Here is a 24,363-nt window from a genome sequence, read left to right on the forward strand (position 1 = left end):
GTGTATCCGGCAATTTCTCCTGTTCCCTCCACATTCACATTACATCAGATATTAAACTTGCTCCAATTAGGCCTCGGCCTACCCTCTGCTTCTAGCATTGACCCTGGGCTCCAACACCGCCAGTTGCTGCTCGGAAGTGCCATCTGCACAGTCAACAGTTGCTCCTCTGTTATTGGGGTTCAGTAATGCCAGCTGCTCCCCTGCTGTGTGTGCGGCAATTTCTCCACTCTGTTTCTAGCATTGACCCTGGGCTCCAACACTGCCAGTTGCTGCTCAGAAGTGCCGTCTGCACAGAGAAAAACACTAGCTCCTGTGTTAGTGGGGTTCAGTAACATCAGCTGCTCCCCTGCTGTGTGTCCGGCAATGTCTCCTGCTCCCTCCACATTCACATTACATCAGATATTAAACTTGCTCCAATTAGGCCTCGGCCTACACTCTGCTTCTAGCATTGACCCAGGGCTCCAATACCGGCAGTTGCTGCTCGGAAATGCCATCTGCACAGTCAACACTTGCTGCCGTGTTATTGGGGTTCAGTAATGTCAGCTGATCCCCTGCTGTGTATCTGGCAATTTCTCCTGCTCCCTCCACACTAAGACTACAACAGATATTAAACTTGCTCCAATTAGGCCTCGGCCTACACTCTGCTTCTAGCATTGACCCTGGGCTCCAACACTGCCAGTTGCTGCTCAGAAGTGCCGTCTGCACAGAGAAAAACACGCTCCTGTGTTAGAGGGGTTCAGTAACATCAGCTGCTCCCCTGCTGTGTGTCCAGCAATGTCTCCTGCTCCCTCCACATTTACATTACATCAGATATTAAACTTGCTCCAATTAGGCCTCGGCCTACACTCTGACCCTGGGCTCGAACACCGCCAGTTGCTGCTCGGAAGTGCCGCCTGCACAGTCAACAGTTGCTCCTCTGTTATTGGGGTCCAGTAATGCCAGCTGCTCCCCTGCTGTGTGTGTGGCAATTTCTCCACTCTGTTTCTAGCATTGACCCTGGGCTCCAACACCGCCAGTTGCTGCTCGGAAGTGCCGTCTGCACAGTCAGCACTTGCTGCCATGTTATTGGGGTTCAGTAATGTCAGCTGATCCCCTGCTGTCTATCCGGCAATTTCTCCTGCTCCCTCCACACTAAGACTACAACAGATATTAAACTTGCTCCAATTAGGCCTCGGCCTACACTCTGCTTCTAGCATTGACCCTGGGCTCCAACACCGCCAGTTGCTGCTCGGAAGTGCCATCTGCACAGTCAACACTTGCTGCCATGTTATTGGGGTTCAGTAATGTCAGCTGATCCCCTGCTGTGTGTGCGGCAATTTCTCCACTCTGTTTCTAGCATTGACCCTGGGCTCCAACACCGCCAGTTGCTGCTCGAAAGTGCCGTCTGCACAGTCAACACTTGTTGCCATGTTATTGGGGGTTCAGTAATGTCAGCTGATCCCCTGCTGTGTATCCGGCAATTTCTCCTGCTCCCTCCACACTAAGACTACAACAGATATTAAACTTACTCCAATTAGGCCTCGGCCTACCCTTTGCTTCTAGCATTGACCCTGGGCTCCAACACCGCCAGTTGCTGCTCAGAAGTGCCGTCTGCACAGTCAACAGCTGCTCCTCTGTTATTGGGGTCCAGTAATGCCAGCTGCTCCCCTGCTGTGTGTGTGGCAATTTCTCCACTCTGTTTCTAGCATTGACCCTGGGCTCCAACACCGCCAGTTGCTGCTCGGAAGTGCCGTCTGCACAGTCAGCACTTGCTGCCATGTTATTGGGGTTCAGTAATGTCAGCTGATCCCCTGCTGTGTATCTGGCAATTTCTCCTGCTCCCTCCACACTAAGACTACAACAGATATTAAACTTGCTCCAATTAGGCCTCGGCCTACACTCTGCTTCTAGCATTGACCCTGGGCTCCAACACCGCCAGCTGCTGCTCGGAAGTGCCCTCTGCACAGTCAACACTTGCTGCCGTGTTATTGAGGTTCAGTAATGTCAGCTGATCCCCTGCTGTGTATCCAGCAATTTCTCCTGCTCCCTCCACACTCACACTACTACAGATATTAAAGGGAACTTGTTCCCCCCCAGGCGTTTGTATATAAAAAAGCCACCTTGTGCAGCACTAATGCTGCATTTGGACAAGGTGGTATTTTTGTTATGCTCCTTGCACACGCTGAACTAAACACTTATAAAATGTGCCCCCTCATACCGTGAAAGTCCCGGAGGCGGGACATTCCTTCATAATCAGACGCGGCACAGCCGTCATTCATACCCCCTTGGCGCCGTGAGCCGCCTCCTCAGCATTGTTTGAATCTGTCCCGGAGCCTGCGCTGTTATGTTATCCCTTGGGCATGCGCAGTTAGCGCTGCCCATCTTCTGACATCATTTGATGTCAGGTTGACTGCGCCTGTGCGGCCACACTGCCCGAGATCCTGCCCCGCAGTGTCTTCTGATTTATTCACACTGCAAGGCTGGGATTCATGGGCATGCACAGTCCATATCTTCGCCTCTCACTCATCTCCCTCTGCCTTCTTCAGACTGTGTGGCATCAGCTGATCCCTAATCGCCGTGGCATGCGCTTAGGGATCAGCTGACGCCACAGTCTGAAGAAGGTGGAAGGAGATGAGTGAGAGGTGAAGATATGCACAGCGCATGCCCATGAATCCCAGCCCCGCAGTGTGAATAAATTAGAAGACACTGCGGGGCGGGATCTCGGGCAGCGCGACCGCACAGGTGCAGTCAGCCTCACATCAAATGATGTCAGAAGATGGGCAGCGATAACTGCGCATGCCCAAGGGATAGCATAACAGCGCAGGCTCCAGGACAGATTCAAACAACGCTGAGGAGGCGGCGCACGGCGCCAAGGGGATATGAATGACGGCTGTGCTGCATCTCATTAAGAAGGAAAGTCCCACCTCTGGGATGGTTTCACGGTATGAGGGGGCACATTTTATAAGTGTTGACTTCAGCGTGTGCAAGTAGCATAACTAAAAGAGCCACCTTTTCCTCGTGCAGCATTAGTGCTGCACAAGGTGGCTCTTTTAGTTACAAACGCCTGGGGGGTGACAGGTTCGCTTTCAACTTGTTCCAATTAGGCCTCTGCCTACACTCTGGTTCTCCTGTAATCCCTGGTCTCCAACACTGCCAGTTGCTGCTCAGAAGTGTCTTTGGCAGGGGTACTCCCTCCTACCCAGCCTGGTTCCAGCACGCAAGCTGTTTCTGGGTAGTGTCACGGTCACTTTGCTTCCAATATGTCGGGTTGCGGTCGGGTTAGCCAACTTAATGGTGCCTGCAGGTTAGGTGCTTCCTATGTGGGCTGCGGGATCTGGCAATCAAGGCTGGTTCCGTAGTGCCAATAGGACAAGCTCCCCCTGTAGGACTGTGGGTTTTCGGTAACTCCGGCCGGCTCGCGGCTTTGCAATTTTTTGTTTATGTGGACCTTCTGCTGACTATCTGAGTTCCAGCACTCAGATAGTCAATCTTGAATAGGTCCCCCTGGGTTCCAGTACTGTCAGCTGGTTCCAGGCAGAGCCTTCTTCAGACTGTGTGGCATCAGCTGATCCCTAATCGCCGTGGCATGCGCTTAGGGATCAGCTGACACCACAGTCTGAAGAAGGTGGAAGGAGATGAGTGAGAGGGGAAGATATGCACAGCGCATGCCCATGAATCCCAGCCCCGCAGTGTGAATAAATCAGAAGACACTGCGGGGCGGGATCTCGGGCAGCGCGACCGCACAGGCGCAGTCAGCCTCACATCAAATGATGTCAGAAGATGGGCAGCGATAACTGCGCATGCCCAAGGGATAGCATAACAGCGCAGGCTCCAGGACAGATTCAAACAACGCTGAGGAGGCGGCGCACGGCGCCAAGGAGATATGAATGACGGCTGTGCTGCATCTCATTAAGAAGGAAAGTCCCACCTCTGGGATGGTTTCACGGTATGAGGGGGCACATTTTATAAGTGTTGACTTCAGCGTGTGCAAGTAGCATAACTAAAAGAGCCACCTTTTTCTCGTGCAGCATTAGTGCTGCACAAGGTGGCTCTTTTAGTTACAAACGCCTGGGGGGTGACAGGTTCGCTTTCAACTTGTTCCAATTAGGCCTCTGCCTACACTCTGGTTCTCCTGTAATCCCTGGTCTCCAACACTGCCAGTTGCTGCTCAGAAGTGTCTTTGGCAGGGGTACTCCCTCCTACCCAGCCTGGTTCCAGCACGCAAGCTGTTTCTGGGTAGTGTCACGGTCACTTTGCTTCCAATATGTCGGGTTGCGGTCGGGTTAGCCAACTTAATGGTGTCTGCAGGTTAGGTGCTTCCTATGTGGGCTGCGGGATCTGGCAATCAAGGCTGGTTCCGTAGTGCCAATAGGACAAGCTCACCCTGTAGGACTGTGGGTTTTCGGTAACTCCGGCCGGCTCGCGGCTTTGCAATTTTTTGTTTATGTGGACCTTCTGCTGACTATCTGAGTTCCAGCACTCAGATAGTCAATCTTGAATAGGTCCCCCTGGGTTCCAGTACTGTCAGCTGGTTCCAGGCAGAGCCTTTGGCTTAGGTGCCTCCTTCTCGGTATCCGAGTTCCACCAACGTCTGGTGGTCCTTGGTAGTGCTTTCTGGCACGGGTACCTCCTGCTTAGTAACCGGGTTCCAGTACCATCAGCTGGTCCTCGGTAGTTCCATTGGCTCCTGTACCTTCTGCTACCCATCCGGGTTCCAGTACCGTCAGCTGGTTCTCGGCAGTGTCTTTGGCTCTTGTACCTTCTGCTACCCATCCTGGTTCCAGTATCATCAGCTGGTTCCAGGCAGAGCCTTTGGCTTAGGTGCCTCCTTCTCGGTATCCGAGTTCCACCAACATCTGGTGATCCTTGGTAGTGTTTTCTGGCACGGGTACCTCCTGCTTAGTAACCGGGTTCCAGTACCGTCAGCTGGTCCTCGGTAGTTCAATTGGCTCTTGTACCTTCGGCTACCCATCTGGGTTCCAGTACCATCAGCTTGTTCTCGGCAGTTCCTCAGCCTTCTTGTACCTTCTGCTACATTTCCAAGTTCAAGCTTTTTGAAATGGTTTTTGGTAATCACTCGGATCTCCCTGACGACGACCCTAAAGACGACAACCCTGAAGACCACCCCGAAGAAGATGACGACCCCGGAGACGACGACCCCAGAGACGACGACCCCAGAGACGACGACCCCGGAGATGACGACCCCGGAGAAGATGACCCTGAAGACCACCCCGAAGAAGACAACGACCCCGGAGACAACGACCCTGGAGATGACGACCCTGGAGACGACGACCCTGAAGACCACCCCGAAGAAGACCAAGAAGCAGAAGAACAAGAAGCTGTAGAACAAAAAGCAGAAGAACATTAAGCATAAGACTAAAAATCAGAGCAAAATATATTATCTAAGTTATAAGCAGAAGAAGACTAAGCAGTGTATGGGGGTGAGTCCGTTCCTCCTCGTGGTGCCCCTGGAAAAAACCTGCTGCTGCAGGCCAAACTGAATGCAGACAAATCCTGTTGTAAATCTTTTGTGACAGGCAGAACGGAAGGTGTAATCTTCAAACTTTTATAGATAACAACTACAGGAATGCCTGTCACAAATAAGAATATGATGAAGAAGAAGAATATGAAGAAGATGAAGAAGTAGAATATGAAGAAGAAGAATAGTTGAATAAAAAGAATATGAAGAATGTAAAAAAAAAGAATAATAGGAAGAAGGTGAAGAAGAAGAAGATGAATGAGGTGAAGAAGAAGTTGATGAAAAAGATGCTGCTGCTGAGGATGATGAAGAAGAAAGTGTGGGAGAAGTAAAAAAGAAGGTGAAGAGCATGGAAGTAGTGAAACATAAATATCTGACAAAATATAAAAAAAGCTTAACATAGTCAATATCTTTGTAACTCCGGACGTCTTAAAAAAAATAAATTAATTCCTGCTATTCCATTTGGTTGGGCTAAACCTCCATGCCTTTAATGTCTCCTCCACCTCCCCCAATACATTCTACATTATTCTTAGTTGTTGTCCTTCATGTACAATTAACCTACAAGGAAAGAAGGGGTTTATTTTAATTCCGATATTTGTGTCCCATTGACTTGCATTGCTATCGGGTATCGGTATCGGCGATATCCGATATTTTTTGGATATCGGCCGATCCAATCCGATACCAATATTTCCAAATATCGGAAGGTATCGCTCAACACTAGTGATCAGCAGCTTGTTTATAGTGCACATTTATTAGGAAACGAACATGTTCCTGATAACAATGCAGTACAGATGCACTTTTAGTTTTCCTACATAAGTCGTATGACTCTGTAAGGATAAGCAATACAACGCTAGGCCTATGATTAAACTACAAAATAATTTATTTAACATTTTAATCAAAAACAAATTGTTATATGAAGACTATGCTAAGGCTATCATAATTTCAAATGCTGAGTAAGCCTATGTAAATCCCTTATACTGTAGAACAGACCATGTAAAGATCTTATAATGTAAAATAGAATAACAGTTTTAATCCTAATGGAAATAGGAAAAATGTCTAGGACAAATAATTATATTGACATCTAGATATGTGACCATGTAAAAGTCTACAAATTCAACACCTGTAATAAAATGTTTACCTTCGTTTCTTGACTTTGGTTTGCTACAAGAAGAGCCACTGTTCTTACTTCCAATCTGTATATAAAACTGAAGTAATCTGTAAAGTAGAAGCAGAATAAGGAAGATAATATATATTGTGTATTTGCAGCAATGCAAAGTAATTATTTAATGTTTAAAATAGAATCAACAAGAAATCTTTTTTTTTTTTAAATTTGTTTATTAATTCCAGAATAAATCAAACATTACACACATTTGCATTTATTATCAATTATAACATAGAATACAAATAATTGCTGGGTATCATCATATCCAAAGTTTTGCAGGGGTAGCAAACTGTGCATGTTAAATCACTAGTACCTTATAAATTACCTATTGTACAACATTAACTACTTTTACCACCAATAGTAAGTCGCCGAAAGGAAGATCATACTTAAGTCCTGCTCTGTAAGTGATGCCCCCAAAACCACAAGCCCATCTTCTTGTGTAAATATCTAGTCAGTGTAGACTATAGAGTATGATAAGAGGAATTCCATCTACCCCAAATCTTCTCAAATTTACCTGGACATCCTCTATTTTGGTACAGTGTTCTTTCATACGGGATAATCGAGTTCACCAAATTGATCCAAGCTCTGAGAGATGGGGGAGAAACACCCATCCACCTTAACGCCAACACCTTCCGTGCCATAAAGAGCGTCTCCCGAAGAAAGATCCCAGTATAATGATCCCAGGCCTCCGTATCCCACACCCCGAATAAGCAGGTCAATGGCTCAAGTGGGACAGGGATCGACAATAAAGATGCTAGTAATGTCGTCACCTCTTTCCAGTAATGAAGAACTACCGGGCACCTCCAAATCATATGAATAAAATCTGCATCACCTGTATGACACCGTAAGCAATCTGACGAGTGGAGGCGACCCATTTTGAAGAGTCGTATCGGAGTCAGATAAGTCTGATATATAATATATAACTGGGTCATCCTATTATTAACTGAAGGAGAAACTTTAGTTGGAGCTTCCAGAATATCTTCCCATTCCTCTCCCAATACATCAGGAAGAAGTCCCTCCCACTTCCCTTTGATAGAATTTATGGTAGATCCAACTCCCACGGATAATAAATATGTATATAAACAGGAAATGAGTCCTTGAGGACCCTGTGAGTTGAGGATGCCTATCAAAGGTAAAGATGAGATCACTCGACCTGTACCCACATTTCGTATATGCGATTGGAAAGCTGACCTTAGCTGCAAATAACGGAAGAATTGAGATCTCGGGATATTGTAATTATTCTGTAGTTGTTCAAAGGGTACAAAAACCCCCTGGTCATGTACGTCGTCTACCGAGAGAACACCACACGAGGTCCAAAAATCAGTAGATGGGTGATTCAGTAGCTCTGGGAAACAACTATTGTTCCACAATGGCATTTCAGCTACTATATCTACAAATTTAATGACTCTTTTAATTTGTCTCCATATTAATCTCGCTAGCCGGAGTAAAGGCAGCAGACGAGGAGCACTAGACAAGAAATCTTTTTTAATCTTGAAAAACAAGTAATCTTGCAAATGACTTGTTATTAACAATCCTACCCATTCTCAAGAATAGAGTAATGATTTAATCCATCTATCGATCAATCGATCTGCTTTTATCTTTACAAAAATTAGCATTAACCTAATAAACTGTGTTATGTTTACCTTATGGTTCCATTGTCTTTGAAATCTCTGGAGGGTGTCACTTTTACACCACTGTGTGCTTTTTTGGGGGGAGGATTGATTTGAACCAATCTTTTCTATAATTACCACTGAATTTGTAAGGATCTTATATTGTGAAACGATCAGTCAGCCTGATCTACATTTTAAAAAATATGCTTGTATAAATCCCAGTAAGGCTTGCAAGTTCTTCAATGTCAGTGACCTTGAAAATATTTGAGAAACACTGCATAGCTAGTAGCATATCATGGGATACCATTCCATGCACATTACCAATTTTAGAAATCAATAATTTTTTTTAATAACAAAAAAATCACTTTTCAGCTCCTTGAGTTGTTAAAAGAATGAATATCTGTCAACTACAAGTCTATGGCACTTGCATGAAAATGCTAACTGATTTGAAAATTTTTCCACCGATTTGAGGTTTATCTAGAAAGATATCCAGGCATGAGTTTAGTACTTTTACGATATATTATTAGGAGAACATATCAATCTTGTTATCTTGTCCTAATCATTTTTATGGAAGAATTACTTTCTTCGCAATGGAATATAAAATATATATAATGTATATATACACATCAGAAATGCATAATTTCCAATATTGTCAATATCTTGCAGTTTGAAGATAACAATCAATCAATATGTCTCCTATTAAGGGGTCAAGCCTAGTTCACACATCACTGAATGACATTATTTATATATAGATCTAATAATTCAAGTAAAACTGACTCCTGATAATTGGATACACTTTTCTAAAATCCCAGTAAAGAAAATATATGATCTCTTTGTATAATGTTCTATGCTTATTATTCAAGAGCTCAGTACTTCTTTTACAGGCTTTATAGTAAATAAGAAAGACCAATAAAAGTGATTAACTTACTTAGCAATTTTTAGGAGAAAGCTGTGTATCAAAGACAGATAAAATCTCATGGATGCGTATTCACCTGGTATTTGTTGTGTCCAGTGGAGCAGTTCTTGCTTCTCGCTTTCCAGGACCATTAAAATAGAGAGATTTTCCATCAGTTAGGACCCCACAACCTGTGCCCACTTGACCGCCTGTGATTTGATGCCAAAGCTGACTAAGTTTGCCTTCGAATCTATCAAACATTTCATTTGAATTTGCCTTATTTGAGACACATGTTCCATGTTCAGCTAAAACAAAAATAAATATATGTTTTATACATGTGGTTATAAATCTTGTAGTGCTAAATTTACCACTTAACTCTTTAGACCCTTTCCACATGAGGAGAAACCTACAAAGAACAGAGATTATAACAACCAAAGTAAAATTTAAATACGTATTGAAGAAATACAAACAAAGTAAAAATACATGAAAAGATGATGTCAGAGGGTTAAAATGATACAGGAAGCCCCAATGCCAAAGTGACACAGTTAATTAGACAGTAACAGGGAGACAAATTGTATTGTCAAGTAAATAAATATTATGTAATCAATATAATAGTAGACCTGCAAAGGAGCATGCCAAGTGGCAACCTTCAAAGGGAAATCCAGATAAAAACGAATGCATGTTAGCAGGAGAATCCAAGGACTCATAAAAATAGATATTGGAATGAATTCCTACAAAGTTATTGCACTAGATTCATATATTAGTATAACCGAGTGGTCATTAAGACATAGAAAGGATATAAAAATCCTAAAAAGAAATAAATCCAATGTATAATACGGAATTACTACACTAGAGCATCTCTATGTTAATATAACCAACTTGTCAATGCAGAATAAGAAGGATAGAAAAAATCCTAAGTAGGAGTAAAGCAAAAACAGGGGAGAAAAATTGCCTGACACAATAGTAATTGCAAGATGCACTGCTTAATCAGGAGCAAGACCTGTGTGGAAATCAGACTTTTGTTTTGCGTGCAGACTCTTCCTTTTGAAAAAAAAAATAATTTCAAGAAAAATAATTTCAGAATATTGTACTCCTTTACTGTCACCCATAATCTGTACAAATTTATTGAAAAATTGGGGATGTGGTTGTATTCAGAATTAGCTTTTTATATTGAAACACATTTTAAATAGTAGTCGGTACACATCTGCCATCTAACCCATATAAAGTTTCGCTGTGTTGGTAGGATTTTCCTTACATTTCCTAAGTTGCATTTTACAGTAAAGGCCATGGTCTGGAAATAGCTTACAACACAGCAAAGGGATCTCATTGTCAAAAGACAGAATTCAGGACAAGGGTACATAACAATGTCCAAAGAAATAAATATATCATGGAACATTGTAAAAACAGTCATCAAGAAATGGCTTACATTTCGCATAACAGTAACATATCTAGAACTCAAAAGTTGATGAAAAGACAAGACCAAAAATTGATCTGGGAGACAGTCAATGTGCCTAAAACAACATTAAAGAAGCTGCAGGAATTTCTGTAAAGTAACGATTTTGTACTACATGTGACAACAATCTCCTGTATTCTTCAAATGTTTGACCAGTGGTGTAGGGTGGCAAGACGGAAGCTTATTCTTACAAAGAAAAACATCCATGCCCAGTTATCTTTTGCCAAAACCTTTTTGGCCATAAGTCCAAAAGGTATGTTTGTTACAAAGCCAATACTGAGTCTCACCAAAAGAACCACATACCTACAGTGAAGCATGGTAGAACTTTGGGATTTTTCAGTAGGTGGAACTGGGGCTTTAGTCAAGGTGGAAGTCTTTATGAATAGTAGCAAATTTCAGTCAACTTTGCAACAAAACCTTAAGGCATATGATTAGAAACTGAAGATGAAAAGAAACTTCACCTTGCAGCATGACAACAACTGTAAATATGCCACCACATCAACAAAAGAATGGCTTCACCAGAAGATGGATTGACTTGTAGAGGGCTGTACACAGGAGATGCCCTCGTAATCTGACAGATGTGCCATGATAATAGACTCCTACTGAAAAACATTAAATTATGTTATAAATTCAAATGGTACTTCTACAAGGTATTAGTTTACGAATTTGCAATATTTACGCAAACACATTATTATAGTTCTTTATTTTTCTTTGTCCATCCAAAACAAATTGTGTATTTTTTCAATTGGATTGTACAGATTATTGGGTACACAAAAGGTGGAAAAAGTTCTGAAATTATAATTCTTGGCATGATTTTTTTACATGACCAAAAAACATTTTAAAAGGCGTGTGTAGACTTTTTATACCCATCATACAAATATATTTTTGTATGATGGATATAAAAAGTGGACATAAATATTGCAAAAGCTTACACTAATACCTTGTAGAAGTGCCATTTGAATGTATGACAAAATGTAGTCTTTTTCAGTAGGAGTCTTATCATCATGGCACATCTTTGCACTTTAATGTGCACGACAGCAAACACTGCTTCTGATCGGCAGTAAAATCATCCCCGCCGGTTAGAGAGCCATGGTTCAGAAGACAGCGTGAGCGCTCAGCTGTGATCGGAGGTATGAAGTTTACCTCCGGTCACTGGTGTCAGCTGATGGGAAAACTGCTGCCGCTAATAATAGCAAGAAGAGGAGCAGCAGATGGGAGTATTCATCACCCGCTCCTGCACTGTAAATGAATAATTCTAAAAAAAACTGCAGCGTAGGTACGCCCCTATTTTTGATAACCAGCCAGGCAAAACTCACAGCTGGGGACTGCAACCCTCAGCTGTCAGCTTCAGCAAGGCTAGTTATCAAGAATAGAGGGTCCCCATGCTGTACTTTTTAATTATTTAAATAAATAATGAAAAAAACGGTGTGGGGTCCCCCCATTTTGACAACCAACCTTGCTAAAGGAGACAGCTGGGGCTGGTATTCTTAGGCTGGTAAGGGGCCATGGATATTGGCCCCTCCAGCCTAAAAATAGCAGCCCGCAGCTGCCCAGAAAAGGCACATCTACTAGATGCACCATTTCTGGTACTTTGCCCAGCTCTTCCTACTTGCCCTGTAGCAGTGGCAAGTGGGGTGATTGTTGGGGGGGGTTGATGTCACTGTCAGGTGACATCAAGCCCTGAGGTTAGTAATGGAGAGGTGTCAATAAGATGCCCCCATTACTAACCCCATAGTCACATTGTAAGAAAACACAGACACCAAGAATAAAGTCATTTAATTGAAAGAATGACAGACTCCTTTAATAATCCCAATTAAACCATACTTACAACCTCGCCTAATTCCACCGAAGCCTTCGTTCTCCTGTAATAAACCAAAAATGTAAAAACAACAATATACCATACCTGTCCGTTGTTCTGTCCCACGCAGTAATCCATGTCAGACATCTCTATTGGGAGGTTTGTTGTTGTACCATGTTCTTTCCATTTGATAATCATGGATTTAATGATGCTCAAGGGGATCATCATAGATTGGGATATTTTTTTATAATCTAACCCTGACTTGTACTTCTCAACAACTTTGTTCCTGACTTATTTAGAGATTGCATTGGCCATCATGGTGTTGTTTGGCTGATGGTGCATCTTGCTTAATGGTGTTGCAGCCTCTCCTCTGTGACCTTTCAGAGAAGGTGTGTATATACTGACAGACCATATGATACTTAGATTGCACACAGTTGGACTTCCTTTCACTAAGCATATGACTTATGAGGGTAATTGCTTGCACCAGACATTTTCAGGGGCTTCATAGCAAAAGGTGTGAATACATATGTACCTGCCAATTTTTAGTTGTTTTATCCCGTAAATTTAATTTATGCCCATATTTTTAGCACTTTCCTTCACCAACTTAGATTATTTAGTGCTAGTAATGATGCATCACACACAAATCGGATTACAAAAATATTTAAACACAGGTTGTAATGTAGCAAAATAGGTTAAAAAAAAGCCAAGGGGGTGAATACTTTCACAAGCCACTGTATATAATGAAATAAGTACATACATATTGACTACTTTAAACTGATCAATATTGTGAATAAATCATTTAATTATGTTTGATTGTCATGTAATTATATATTTACCTGTGTATCCACGATCACAAAAACAAACTCCAGAAATACAATCCCCATGACCATTACAGTAATTCGGGCAAGATTCAGATATATAAACACCGTCCAGACCAAAAGCCGGGGCATTTTTTAATGAGTTACTTTCTTGAATCCATCGGAATCTGGTTTTACTAAAATTATAAGAAAGATGAGTTATGCATAATAACAGAATACAAACATATACAATGTGCACTTAGGAGGATGCTAGATATGAATGTATCTGCACTAAAACAGAATTAAAAAACACAAGGAGTCTTCATCTAGCGATACTTTTTTGCCTTCATCAAGCATAGCCAGACTTGTAGTTGAGGTCAATTATCTTACACCTGATTAACATTGGCTGCTTGCATGAAATACTGAGGTCTGAAAGTTAGAGCAACCTGCAGCTGTGTATTAAACATTATATTCATAAATATAAGCTATAAATACAGTTTAAGCTATAAATGCAGAAACCTGTTATTGGCATCTTAGCAGACTAAGGCTACGTTCCCACGATCAGGAAGTAGTACCGCTTTGGACGCAGCATGTCTTCATTCTAATTACGCAGGTAAATCCGCATGTGTTCACTAAACAATGATTTACCGCATCCAATACATTCTATAGTGGAAATTTCTGTTGCGTCTCTGCAACAGAAATTGACATTCTGCGGCTCATAAACTTGCGCTACTGGTGGGTTTATGCCACATAAAACAGAAGCACAAAGAGCATGGGATTTCTATAGATCCCATCCACTGTGCTTGTACTGTACAATGCAGCGTTTTGAATGCAGCCCAAGTGCACTGCATCCAAAGCGCTGCTATTCCTGATTGCGGGCACGCACCATTACAGTATGATTGAAGCATACAGTACTTGGATTCATGTCCACAGCTAAAATATAACTTAATGTACATCAAGGACAAATAAAAAGTCAGGTTTTGTTTTATTTGAATCTGTCTCATGCTGTCTACCACTTTGGTGCTTGTCATCTTTTTTAAGACCGTTTTGTTGTTTATATATAAAAAGTCTTAAAAATATCTGGACTTGTAATTATTCAGAATAATATACAAAATACTGGAACAAAGAAATCATAGGTGAATTAGACAACACAATTAAAATAAATAAATATAATTTCCCTGTGCTAAGAGCAGCATTTTTACAAATCTATAAAATGCCTATTTATACAGTTGTTCCCCGTATATATGTAGCCTTTGCTTCCTACAGAAATCCCCAACCTTTTCAAGCTGAAAAGTCACTTCCAATTATGACAGATGGTAGTGAGCCACACTGGGTGTTAAAATGTATAAAAAAAGTCTATTAAAGACACAACTGAGTCATACGGCTCTTATGATAGTGTTAACTGTCACTGATAAGGTTTTATTCTTTGTGCCAAGCTTCAGTATTACTGTGACATCCCTAAGGCACATTAGCCAAAACCACCACCAGCTGGGTAACTACTTGCAAGGGACATGAGATCCATGCTGTAATATACATACCATCGGCTGGGTAACAGTGAATTTGTTTTTAGTCAACCTAGATATTAGATTCTAGATACTTTTATTACATATTTTGCACTTACATTTGAGTAGAATACGCATTTCAAGCTTTTATTAATTGTATATGATACACAGTACTTTGCAAAAGTTTCAGGTAAGTGTGGAAAAAATGCTGGAAAATGCAATTGCTTTTAAAAATAGAAGTGTTAATAGTTTATTTTTATCAATTAACCTCTTACAGACATCCGCTGTACATGTAAGGTCCAAGTCGGTAGCGGGTGTATGGAGCGGGCTCTCGGCTCATCTGCCCCATTCTCAGCAGATAATGGCTGTTACATACAGCAAGACCTGCCGCTAACAGGCTTGGATATTTAGGCTTCAAACTAAACCATGATTTGTAATATATTCAGCAATACTGTGGTATTGCTCTATATAATACAAGTGATCAGACAATCACAGGTGTAAGTCCCACTAATAACTACAGTAAAAAGTTTAAAAAAAATGAAAATAAAAAAAATGAAAACTTCAAATAATCACCCTTTTCCCCATTAAAAATAAAGATAAAAAATAAAAAAAATGACACCAATGTCCTATCACCGCATCCATAAAATTCAGATCTAGCAATATAGCAAAATAATTTACTGGATCGCTAAACACCATAAAAAGAAAAAAATGTAAAACGCCAAAACTGCGTTTTTTTGGTTGCTGCAAAACCACAAAAAAAAGTTGTAAGCATTGATCAAAATGTTATATTTTTTTCAAAATTGCTATCAATAAAAAAACTTCTGGATTGAAAAATAAAAATGTTGCGGGTCTCAGGAAATGGTGACACAGTCAAAAAGATTGTTTTTTCACAAATTTCCGATGTTTTCTATCATCACTAAAATAAAAATAAAAAATCTGGACAAGTTTGGTACTGCCATAATTGTACTAATGATGGAGAATTATATTGCCGTGTCATTTTTCTACACTATGTATGCCGTAAAAACAATTCTCAAAAAAACAATGCCAGAATTGCATTTTTATGGCAGTATTTTTTATTGCAATTTCACCACACTTTGAATGCTTTTTTTCCTGTTTTCCAGTACACTATATGGTAAACTGAATGGTGTCTTTCAAAAATACAACTCATCCAGCAAAATAAAAACCCCGTTATGTCTATGTGGACAGAAAAATAAAAAACGTATGGCCCTTGGAAGGAGGAGAAGAAAAAGAACCTCAAACACAAAAGTTAGTTATGTCAGGAAGGAGTTATTAAATGCAAAGAGAATACAGAAAATAGAAATCTAAATCAAATCTATATTTGCTGTGAACACCTTTTGCCTTCAAAACAACATAAATTCTTCTAGGTACACATGCACAAAGTTTTTCAAGAATTACGACAGTGAGGTTGCTCCAAACATTTTGGAGAACTAACCACAGAACTTCTGTGGATGTAGACTTGTGCAAATCTTTCTGTCTCTTACTGCAATCCCAGACAGACCCGATGATGTTGAAATCATTGCTCTGTGAGGGCCATTTCATCAGGACTCCTTGCTCTTGTTTAAGCTGTAGTTTGTAATGACATTGTCCTAACGTAGAATCATTTTGGAGCCAATCAGACACCTCCCTGATAGTATAGCATGATGTATAAGTATCTGCCTGTATTCCTCAGCATTGAGGATACTATTAATCCTGACCAAATCTCCAACTCCATTTGCTGAAATGCAACCCAAATTGGCAGAGAACCTCCACCATATTTCAATGGCTACTGAACACATTCATTATTGTAACACTCTCCAGTCATTTGATGAACAAATTGCTTTCTGTTACAATTCAAAATTTTATCTCATCAGTTTAGAGAACCTGCTGCCATTTTTCTGTACACTAGATCCTATGTTTTCATACATAGCTGAGTCAGTTGGCCTTGTTTCCCTGTTCAGAGTATGGCTTTTCGGCAACAATTCTTCCATGAAGACCACTTCTAGACAGGCTTCTGCGAACAGTAGATTGGTATAGCTCAGACCCAGCCAGTTCTGAGCTGATGGTAGTACTGGACATTTTCTAATTTAGATTGGAAGTAAGCAACATTGTCTGTCAATCTTACTATCAAATCTTTACTTGGGAGAGGCCTTGCTGATGCAGTGTAACTATCTTGTGCATTGTTGCTGTGCTCATTTTTGCTATGGTGCATGACTTGTGAAACTGTAGCAGAGTTTGGATGTTCCTTACCCAGTCTTCATCCACATCAGCAGCAGTTTCTATTTCAGTTAATAATTTTGTTTCATCTTATATATATTAAAAACATGATCATTGCATCTGTTTGGTATAATTGGTCACTCACACACCTCACAACTGGTTACTCATACTAGAAACAGGAGAACCAGGAGCCAGGAGTAAATAACTATATAAACATCTTTATTAATACAGCGATATTAAAAGCAGAATGATCAGAACAGGTGTTACAAAACAACACATGGGTGGGGGGTAAAAAGGAAAGCAAACCCCAAAATCCCAAAACCCCCCAGTAATAAGGGCGGTGCAAAATGTAACTAGTTGAAATCAGTACATGCCCTTTGGCAAATATGACAAAGGAAAATGTCCTTAATAAATAGGCACCACAGCCCCCCTTATGCAGGGGCTAGTAATAGCATGGGAAGCTGAAAGCTCAATCATTGCTCTATGCATGAATCAGGCAGCCTGAGGTAAGTGCATGCCGCAAGCTGTAATAAGTAACCCCATATGTAGCACTTGCAATGGTTGGCAGAGAAAAGCTTACCCTGGCATGGGAGAGAGAGGGAGAAGGGGGTCCCGCCGGTAGATGAGCCCCATCTACCGGCGGGACCCCCTTCTCCCTCTCTCTCCCATGCCAGGGTAAGCTTTTCTCTGCCAACCATTGCAAGTGCTACATATGGGGTTACTTATTACAGCTTGCGGCATGCACTTACCTCAGGCTGCCTGATTCATGCATAGAGCAATGATTGAGCTTTCAGCTTCCCATGCTATTACTAGCCCCTGCATAAGGGGGGCTGTGGTGCCTATTTATTAAGGACATTTTCCTTTGTCATATTTGCCAAAGGGCATGTACTGATTTCAACTAGTTACATTTTGCACCGCCCTTATTACTGGGGGGTTTTGGGATTTTGGGGTTTGCTTTCCTTTTTACCCCCCACCCATGTGTTGTTTTGTAACACCTGTTCTGATCATTCTGCTTTTAATATCGCTGTATTAATAAAGATGTTTATATAGTTATTTACTCCTGGCTCCTGGTTCTCCTGTTTCTAATATTAAGTAGTTGGAGCAATGGCTTAATAAATCCGGGTTACTATTATATGTACACTGGTACTTTCCCCTGAACTATTTAGCATGTATTCGGACTTCTGGTCATTATTAATGGTTACTCATACGCCTGACTTTAATTCTGAAAAATCCCTGACTATGTGCAAATGTACTTAAAAGAATTGTTGCTGTTTTGGTACAACTTCTCTGGCTTCTCTGACGAATTTCTTCAAAAACAGTGTTCAAAAATAACATGATCTGGTTGGAAAAGGGGGTATACAGAAAGAGAAATGCAATGAGGATACCTGAAAACATTTGGGGACCCTGGCTGGATGTTCCAGGACTGCCATTTGAATCCCTGTAGAGAGACCCTATACTGCAGCCATTGGTTCCTTGTATTAGGATCTGAGCAATATATCTTGCCTGTTAAATAGGTGACTTATAATATATTGTTTTGAAACATATTTACTTTGACTAAATAGTAGATATACCTACCTCAACAAACCTACATGTCATGGAAAAAAGATGCATATAGGTTTCTCTGGTATGGTAATGGACAGGAAGGGGAGTTTCTTCTTAATAGAATAAATAAAAACAAGGAAAATCTGAAAAGTCAACTTTATTTTGTATAAGATATGATATACAGGGTGATTCACTTGCTACTTTACTTGAAAAAATTGCTGTAACTTGTAAAAGAGACAGTTTGGACTGTGCATACTTTGGTTCATGAGAAGTGAGAATGTAATAAACCTCAGCAACAGCGACAAGAAACATTCTCTTGCCGACTTGTCGCCCCGATGATTGGCTACACTACAAGATAGACGTGCTGCATGCCTTTCTATGTGTTAGTTGTGTATGTGCGGTGCTTGCATTTCACTCTTGCCAAATTCCTTCTTCATTTGTTAACAATGACGAAGGTGTGATCGCCGAAACGCGCGTTGGGGCGGAGGCGCGTCCCCAGGATTCTCTGTCTTCATTGCGGTGGGTACCTCGTGGCAGCAGTGATTATTAACTTGGTGATGGTGTACTATGGGATATTGTATGTTATGAGGTGGTTCCTTGGTGGCTATGTTCCTTTTACCTATGTATACTCCCTGGACGGCTGCCCGTAGTTGAGTGTCCCACCTTGTTAGGTCAAATTATTAACATCCCCATTTGTGTTATGTATATTTGGTTTTTATATATTGCTTTATCCTTTTGCTAATTTTTTCATATATTTTTGTCTGCATTTAAAAGGGGATGTATTACTAGGCCATAGTTTTTAGTCTCTGGGGACCGGTATTTCTGGGCACGCGCCTCCTGCTATCTTTTCAGCATTTCCTTTGTGTTGCCACTATTTTTCCTTCCTTACACTTGGTTTTATTACCATCAATAAAGTATATATTTTTGCATTACACCTGGTCTGACCATGTATCATCCTTTTGTTCCATGGTAGTTTCATATATCAGATGATAGGTCTTGTGGGTCTTTTTCACTAATGGTACAGACTACTGTAATATTGAGTATTACCATGGTGATTGGCTATATAAGTTGTTATTTGTTAACAATGTACCGATACAGTTTGGAGGAACATGTTGTCAATGTGAAAATTTATTAGAAAACTGAGTCCTTAAACAGGTGCCAAAATGAGTTTCTAAAGACGTTTGGAGGTCGAAATCCACCATCCAAGCAGTTTATTCTGTCAGTGGTGAATAAGCTGGAACATACAGGAACATTACGGGTCAGACATGAGGGAGAACATCCAAAAATGTCTGAGGAAACAATTCAAGATGTGAAACAGCTATTTCTGGCAACTCCCTGTAAATTGGTGCACAGCCTTTCCCAGGAGCCAGGCATGTTATATTCCACATGTCAATGAGCGGCCAAGAAAGGTCATGTTCGCTCATACAAAATCACTGTCATTCAGGAAATGAAAGGGCCAAATCTATAGAAAAGAATTAGTTAATGCCGTATTTTTTCCTTTAGGGTTATTTGAAAGGTCGGGTGTACAGTAACAAGCCATGAACATTACAGGCACTCCGAGAACATACAGCAAGAAATTCATCATATGATCATAGATGTCCTGCGGAATACATTCAACAATATGATGTGCTTGGATGCGAATGGTGAACATTTTCAAAACCTGCTTTAAAATATCAGGTTCTCATGAACCAAGGTATCTACAGTCTAAATTTCAGTGTGATAGATGTTCTCTTTTAGAAGTTACAGCAATTTTTCTGAGTGAAATAGCAAGTGACTCACAATGTATGTTACAGTTCTGTACCACAACAAGACATGATGGATATTTAAGTTCTCAACTGATCTGTTAACAACTACCTGTTTCTCATTTTTGAATAAAAAATGATCTGATTAAATACTGTGTGCAAGTATTTTACCATAAAAATTGATACTTTGATGCTGTATTGAAGGCAAAGGGTGGTCACACCACTTATTGATTTAGATTTATCTTGTGTTCACTCATTTGGCATTTTGTTAACAGATACAAATTAACTTTTAACACTACTATTTTTAAATGAATTCTTATTTTGCAGTATTTTTTCCACATCCACTTAAAATTTTGTACAGCACTGTATTTAAAATGTTACCCCAATACTACTACAACTTCTTTCTAAACTCTTTGAACCAACCCACCCATGATTGTCCAACAATCTACAATATAATTGCTGCTGCTTCTGGTTGCTCTGGCACCCTACAGACAAAACTTGTCCCAGTGTGCAGCTATGTGTTGGATGCATCACATTTACTTGTGGCCCATAGGCCTCCACTAGCTCCAGGCTTTCATCTTCCTGAACCATTGCAGCAAACAATCCAGGGGACACTGAATTTGTTAAAACAGTCAAACTTTTACTTGGCAGCTTATGGTAATTACAAAGAGGCCTATAGGATAGGGCCCAATGGATTACAGTCTTTCCTACAGGTACCGGACATAACTTAAGCCCTAGTTCTCAGTATGGGTAGAGCATCCCTCTTGCTCACTTCTCTACCATTAGGAATTCCTCTCCACCACAAGCAGTGAACCCAGATTGCAACACCTCCTGCCTCTGAGAGTTTGAGTCCCTTTCTCTGTAGCACTGTAGGCTTAGTGTGCCCAAGGGCCCCAACAACTATCTCGAGGTTCCCAGGCCAACAGACAGATTTGCATGGAAAGGATCTACGGCAATCCACTGCCCTGAGTAACAGACTCACATTGTCCCTAGCAGCCCCAGAGGGTTTTACTTTCAGATAACATACACTAATGTAAGATACATTTAACCACTTGAAGTGCCAGAGAGTAGAACATCATTTCCACCACTTCTACAATATCATCCATATTTTTTGTATCACAACGACTTTATTTGTCTTGCTCTATTGTATACACTGGGATGCTTAGGCTTAGATAATAAGACTTCTCTTCAATAAACAATTAGTTTTACTTACCTGCACACTTGATTCAATGTACTTTATATGTTGTCGCTATATAAAGGTTATTATTATCATTATTATTATTACAAATACATATAAAGGAAATGGTTTTTCATCATTTTCTTTTAGGTGTCTAGTTGCTGAGCTTCTTCTTGTTATTTACAACAAAACATAACTGTGCCTTAGCTTCTTGAGTATATAAATCATATGCCGAATCACATACATAAAAACCATGAGACAATTTCCTAGTAGGAGAAGAAGGTCGAGAATGTAAAAGATATTATTCATAACCTTGTCTGGTGTCACACTTTTTATTGGCTGTGTGCGCGTGATCAGATTTCATTCCTAATATTATTTTAAGCTGCTAAATAGATTGAGTACTTGTGGTGGTCCTAAGACATAATTTATTTTAATTTCCTTTATTTAGTGCCATCAACATGAACTATCACTGTGGCACATTTACTACTTCTTAATGGCTCCTGTGACTTTCAGCATATGACTCTGCAAACAAGCTGCTGAGGAGCAGTGGTAATGATGGCAAGCTGAGATGAATTGCATACGCCAGTCAATCACTGGCTCCCCTTTCTTGTAGAAAGAGAGGGGATTTATACAATATGTCCTTGCTGTGCAGGGCTTTCTTGCCATCTGGAGATATGTTGGTCCAAGTACATAATTTCTGGGAAAGGACAGTAAGCCTAAACTCCCAGAAGTGATTTTTGCTAGGCAAAAAAATGTATTTTGAAGTGCAGCCACCACGATTGTACAACATTTCTAAAATACGTCTTACACATTGACCATAAATGTAGGGGACAGCCCAGCTATATTACCAGTCCTAACAAAAATCTGTTTTAATCTGAGGAACATAAACAATAACATATCAAAGTGCTAATTAGCTATAATGTATTTTCTTTGTTATGAAATACCACGACTGACCTTTTATTTCAGAACACAGTTCCATGATGATACACGAAAAAGATGTTTGTAATATTGTAATTTAATTAAGAAAATGACAGAACATTCAAAATTCATGACTATTGGCATGGAATGTAATAGATTGTTTTCAGAGTTGTTTCTTTTTTAGCTTCTACATATGGAACATTGTCCAAATAGCACAATATTTAGCACAAAGCCCATAGGAAGGGTGGATAGTGAAGGTAGAATGGGTCCTCCATAATGACTACTTCTTTGACATGAACACCATTTGCTATTAGCTAAAAACTACAATTAAAGAAATTAAAGAGAATCTGTCACTAGATTTTTGCCACCTATTCTGAGAGCAACATACAGTCATGTAGACACAGAGACCTTGATTCCAGTGGGTTGTAGTTTTGATAAAAACTCTATTTTATAGGCAGGAGATTATCACGAGAGGACTAGTAAACCTGTTGCTATGTAGTGCTCCATATTTATGAGCTCTGTATAACCCCCAAATATTTCTATCTATGCACAGAGTGTACAGAAAGTGGCCAATCAGTGGGGTTATACAAAGCTCAGTGTTCAGAAAACTGCCAGATCTGCAGCAGATAAAATAGGGATTTTATCAAAACTGCAGCAAACAGCAGAGTAAGTGATACATCACTGAAATCAGGGTCTCTGCCCCTACATCATGCTGCTGTCAGATGGGGTAGCAAGAACTTGGTGATAGGTTCCCTTTAAAGAAGAATACATCAAGGCATACACATATTTTAATTCATATTTAAAGGGGTAATGTGGTTTCAGGAGATACATTTAGAAGTTATGCAATTTTCCCTTTCCTTTGGAGTAATTCAAGATTTCTGCTTCCAGTGGGTAAATCAGAATCTTGAGTAGTGCTCCCCTTCTCCAATCCTCAAAGCCCACCAATAGATCATGTTATCCTTGGTATTGTACAGGTGATCAATGAATGACACAGTCAAGTGAGTTGTACTTGTTAACGGAATAATTTTGGGGTGCATATAACTTATTAACGAACTTCTATTCATTCTTTTTGGAAAGAAATGTAAACAAAACAGAAATTTTGCCACTTTTTTGCATTTTAAATGCTACATTAATCGCCATGCTGCACAAATAAGGGTTATTCTCAAAATTACAATATAGTCTTATAATAATGTACACATATTTATTAAATAAGCACTCCCATCAAAGTTTTTATCCTCTTGATATATTGCAATTATATTACACTGCACTGTGTACTTACAATTGCTCATTTTGCCTTTCTCCCCAGCAAATTCTTCTATTTTCTCTGCTCTATGTAGAAACAGGAAATCTCTTGTCCCTGTATTTATCATCCCTCTCTTCAACTCCTGACCCAGCTGTTACCTCCTCCTTCCTGCCAGGGACTTTTGCAGTGACTCATGACTCAAACTGGGAAAATTGACCTCCAGTTTCTACATAAAGAATAGAAGGATTCAGCTAGTCAGTTTTTAATCATGTGATGTCACATACCTAATGGAAAAAAGAATACTGTAATTAACTGGGTAGAAAGGCAAAATGACCAATTGTTAAGTAAACAGTGCTATATTAATATATATATATATATATTAATGATTGCAATATATTAACAGCTTAAAAAATTTGATGGGCGTGCTTCTTTAATTTCTGCCAATTTAACTCCGTTTCAACTGTGCCCAGATTTGCATATATCACTCCCAATGAATGCCCTTGCAGGCTCTATTAACCCTTCTTTGACACTGCCCTGGTACAGTTTCACTGCTCCTGGTCAATCCTGCAATCAATCTCTCAGCTGGCTGCCTGTCAGAATTGCTGTGCTGTGGGATGTATCTGATACTGAGCTGCTCCTGTGAGGCATGATGACACAGAAAGGGCAGAGCCTCCTTCATACCAGGAAGCAGTGGTGTTCCTGTGTGCTGATAAGAACTGCAAAATGAGGCTATATATAAGGGGACTTAAAGGAGAAATATCAGATAGGATGGGACAGTGTATAGAGTGGCCTGATAACAATGATACACTGCAGGATGGGACATTGTATATGGTGTGCAGAAAGGAGAGGTAT

At 40.5% G+C, this 24,363-nt stretch overlaps 1 protein-coding gene across 4 annotated transcripts in view; it reads right to left on the reverse strand.

The window, feature by feature from the left end:
• The window catches only part of RELN (reelin), a 1,394,857-nt gene that overhangs the window by 169,656 nt on the left and 1,200,838 nt on the right, over positions 1-24,363 (reverse strand). For all 4 annotated transcript variants that reach the window (XM_077264737.1, XM_077264736.1, XM_077264735.1 and 1 more), the window contains exons 29-31: positions 13,213-13,370; positions 9,223-9,430; positions 6,597-6,673 (exon numbers count right to left, since the gene is read on the reverse strand). In XM_077264737.1, the coding sequence (XP_077120852.1) occupies positions 6,597-6,673; positions 9,223-9,430; positions 13,213-13,370 (443 nt within the window). The remainder of the gene's footprint in view (positions 1-6,596; positions 6,674-9,222; positions 9,431-13,212; positions 13,371-24,363) is intronic.

This window comes from Ranitomeya variabilis, chromosome 5 (genome assembly GCF_051348905.1).
Source record: "Ranitomeya variabilis isolate aRanVar5 chromosome 5, aRanVar5.hap1, whole genome shotgun sequence".
NCBI lineage: Eukaryota > Metazoa > Chordata > Amphibia > Anura > Dendrobatidae > Ranitomeya > Ranitomeya variabilis.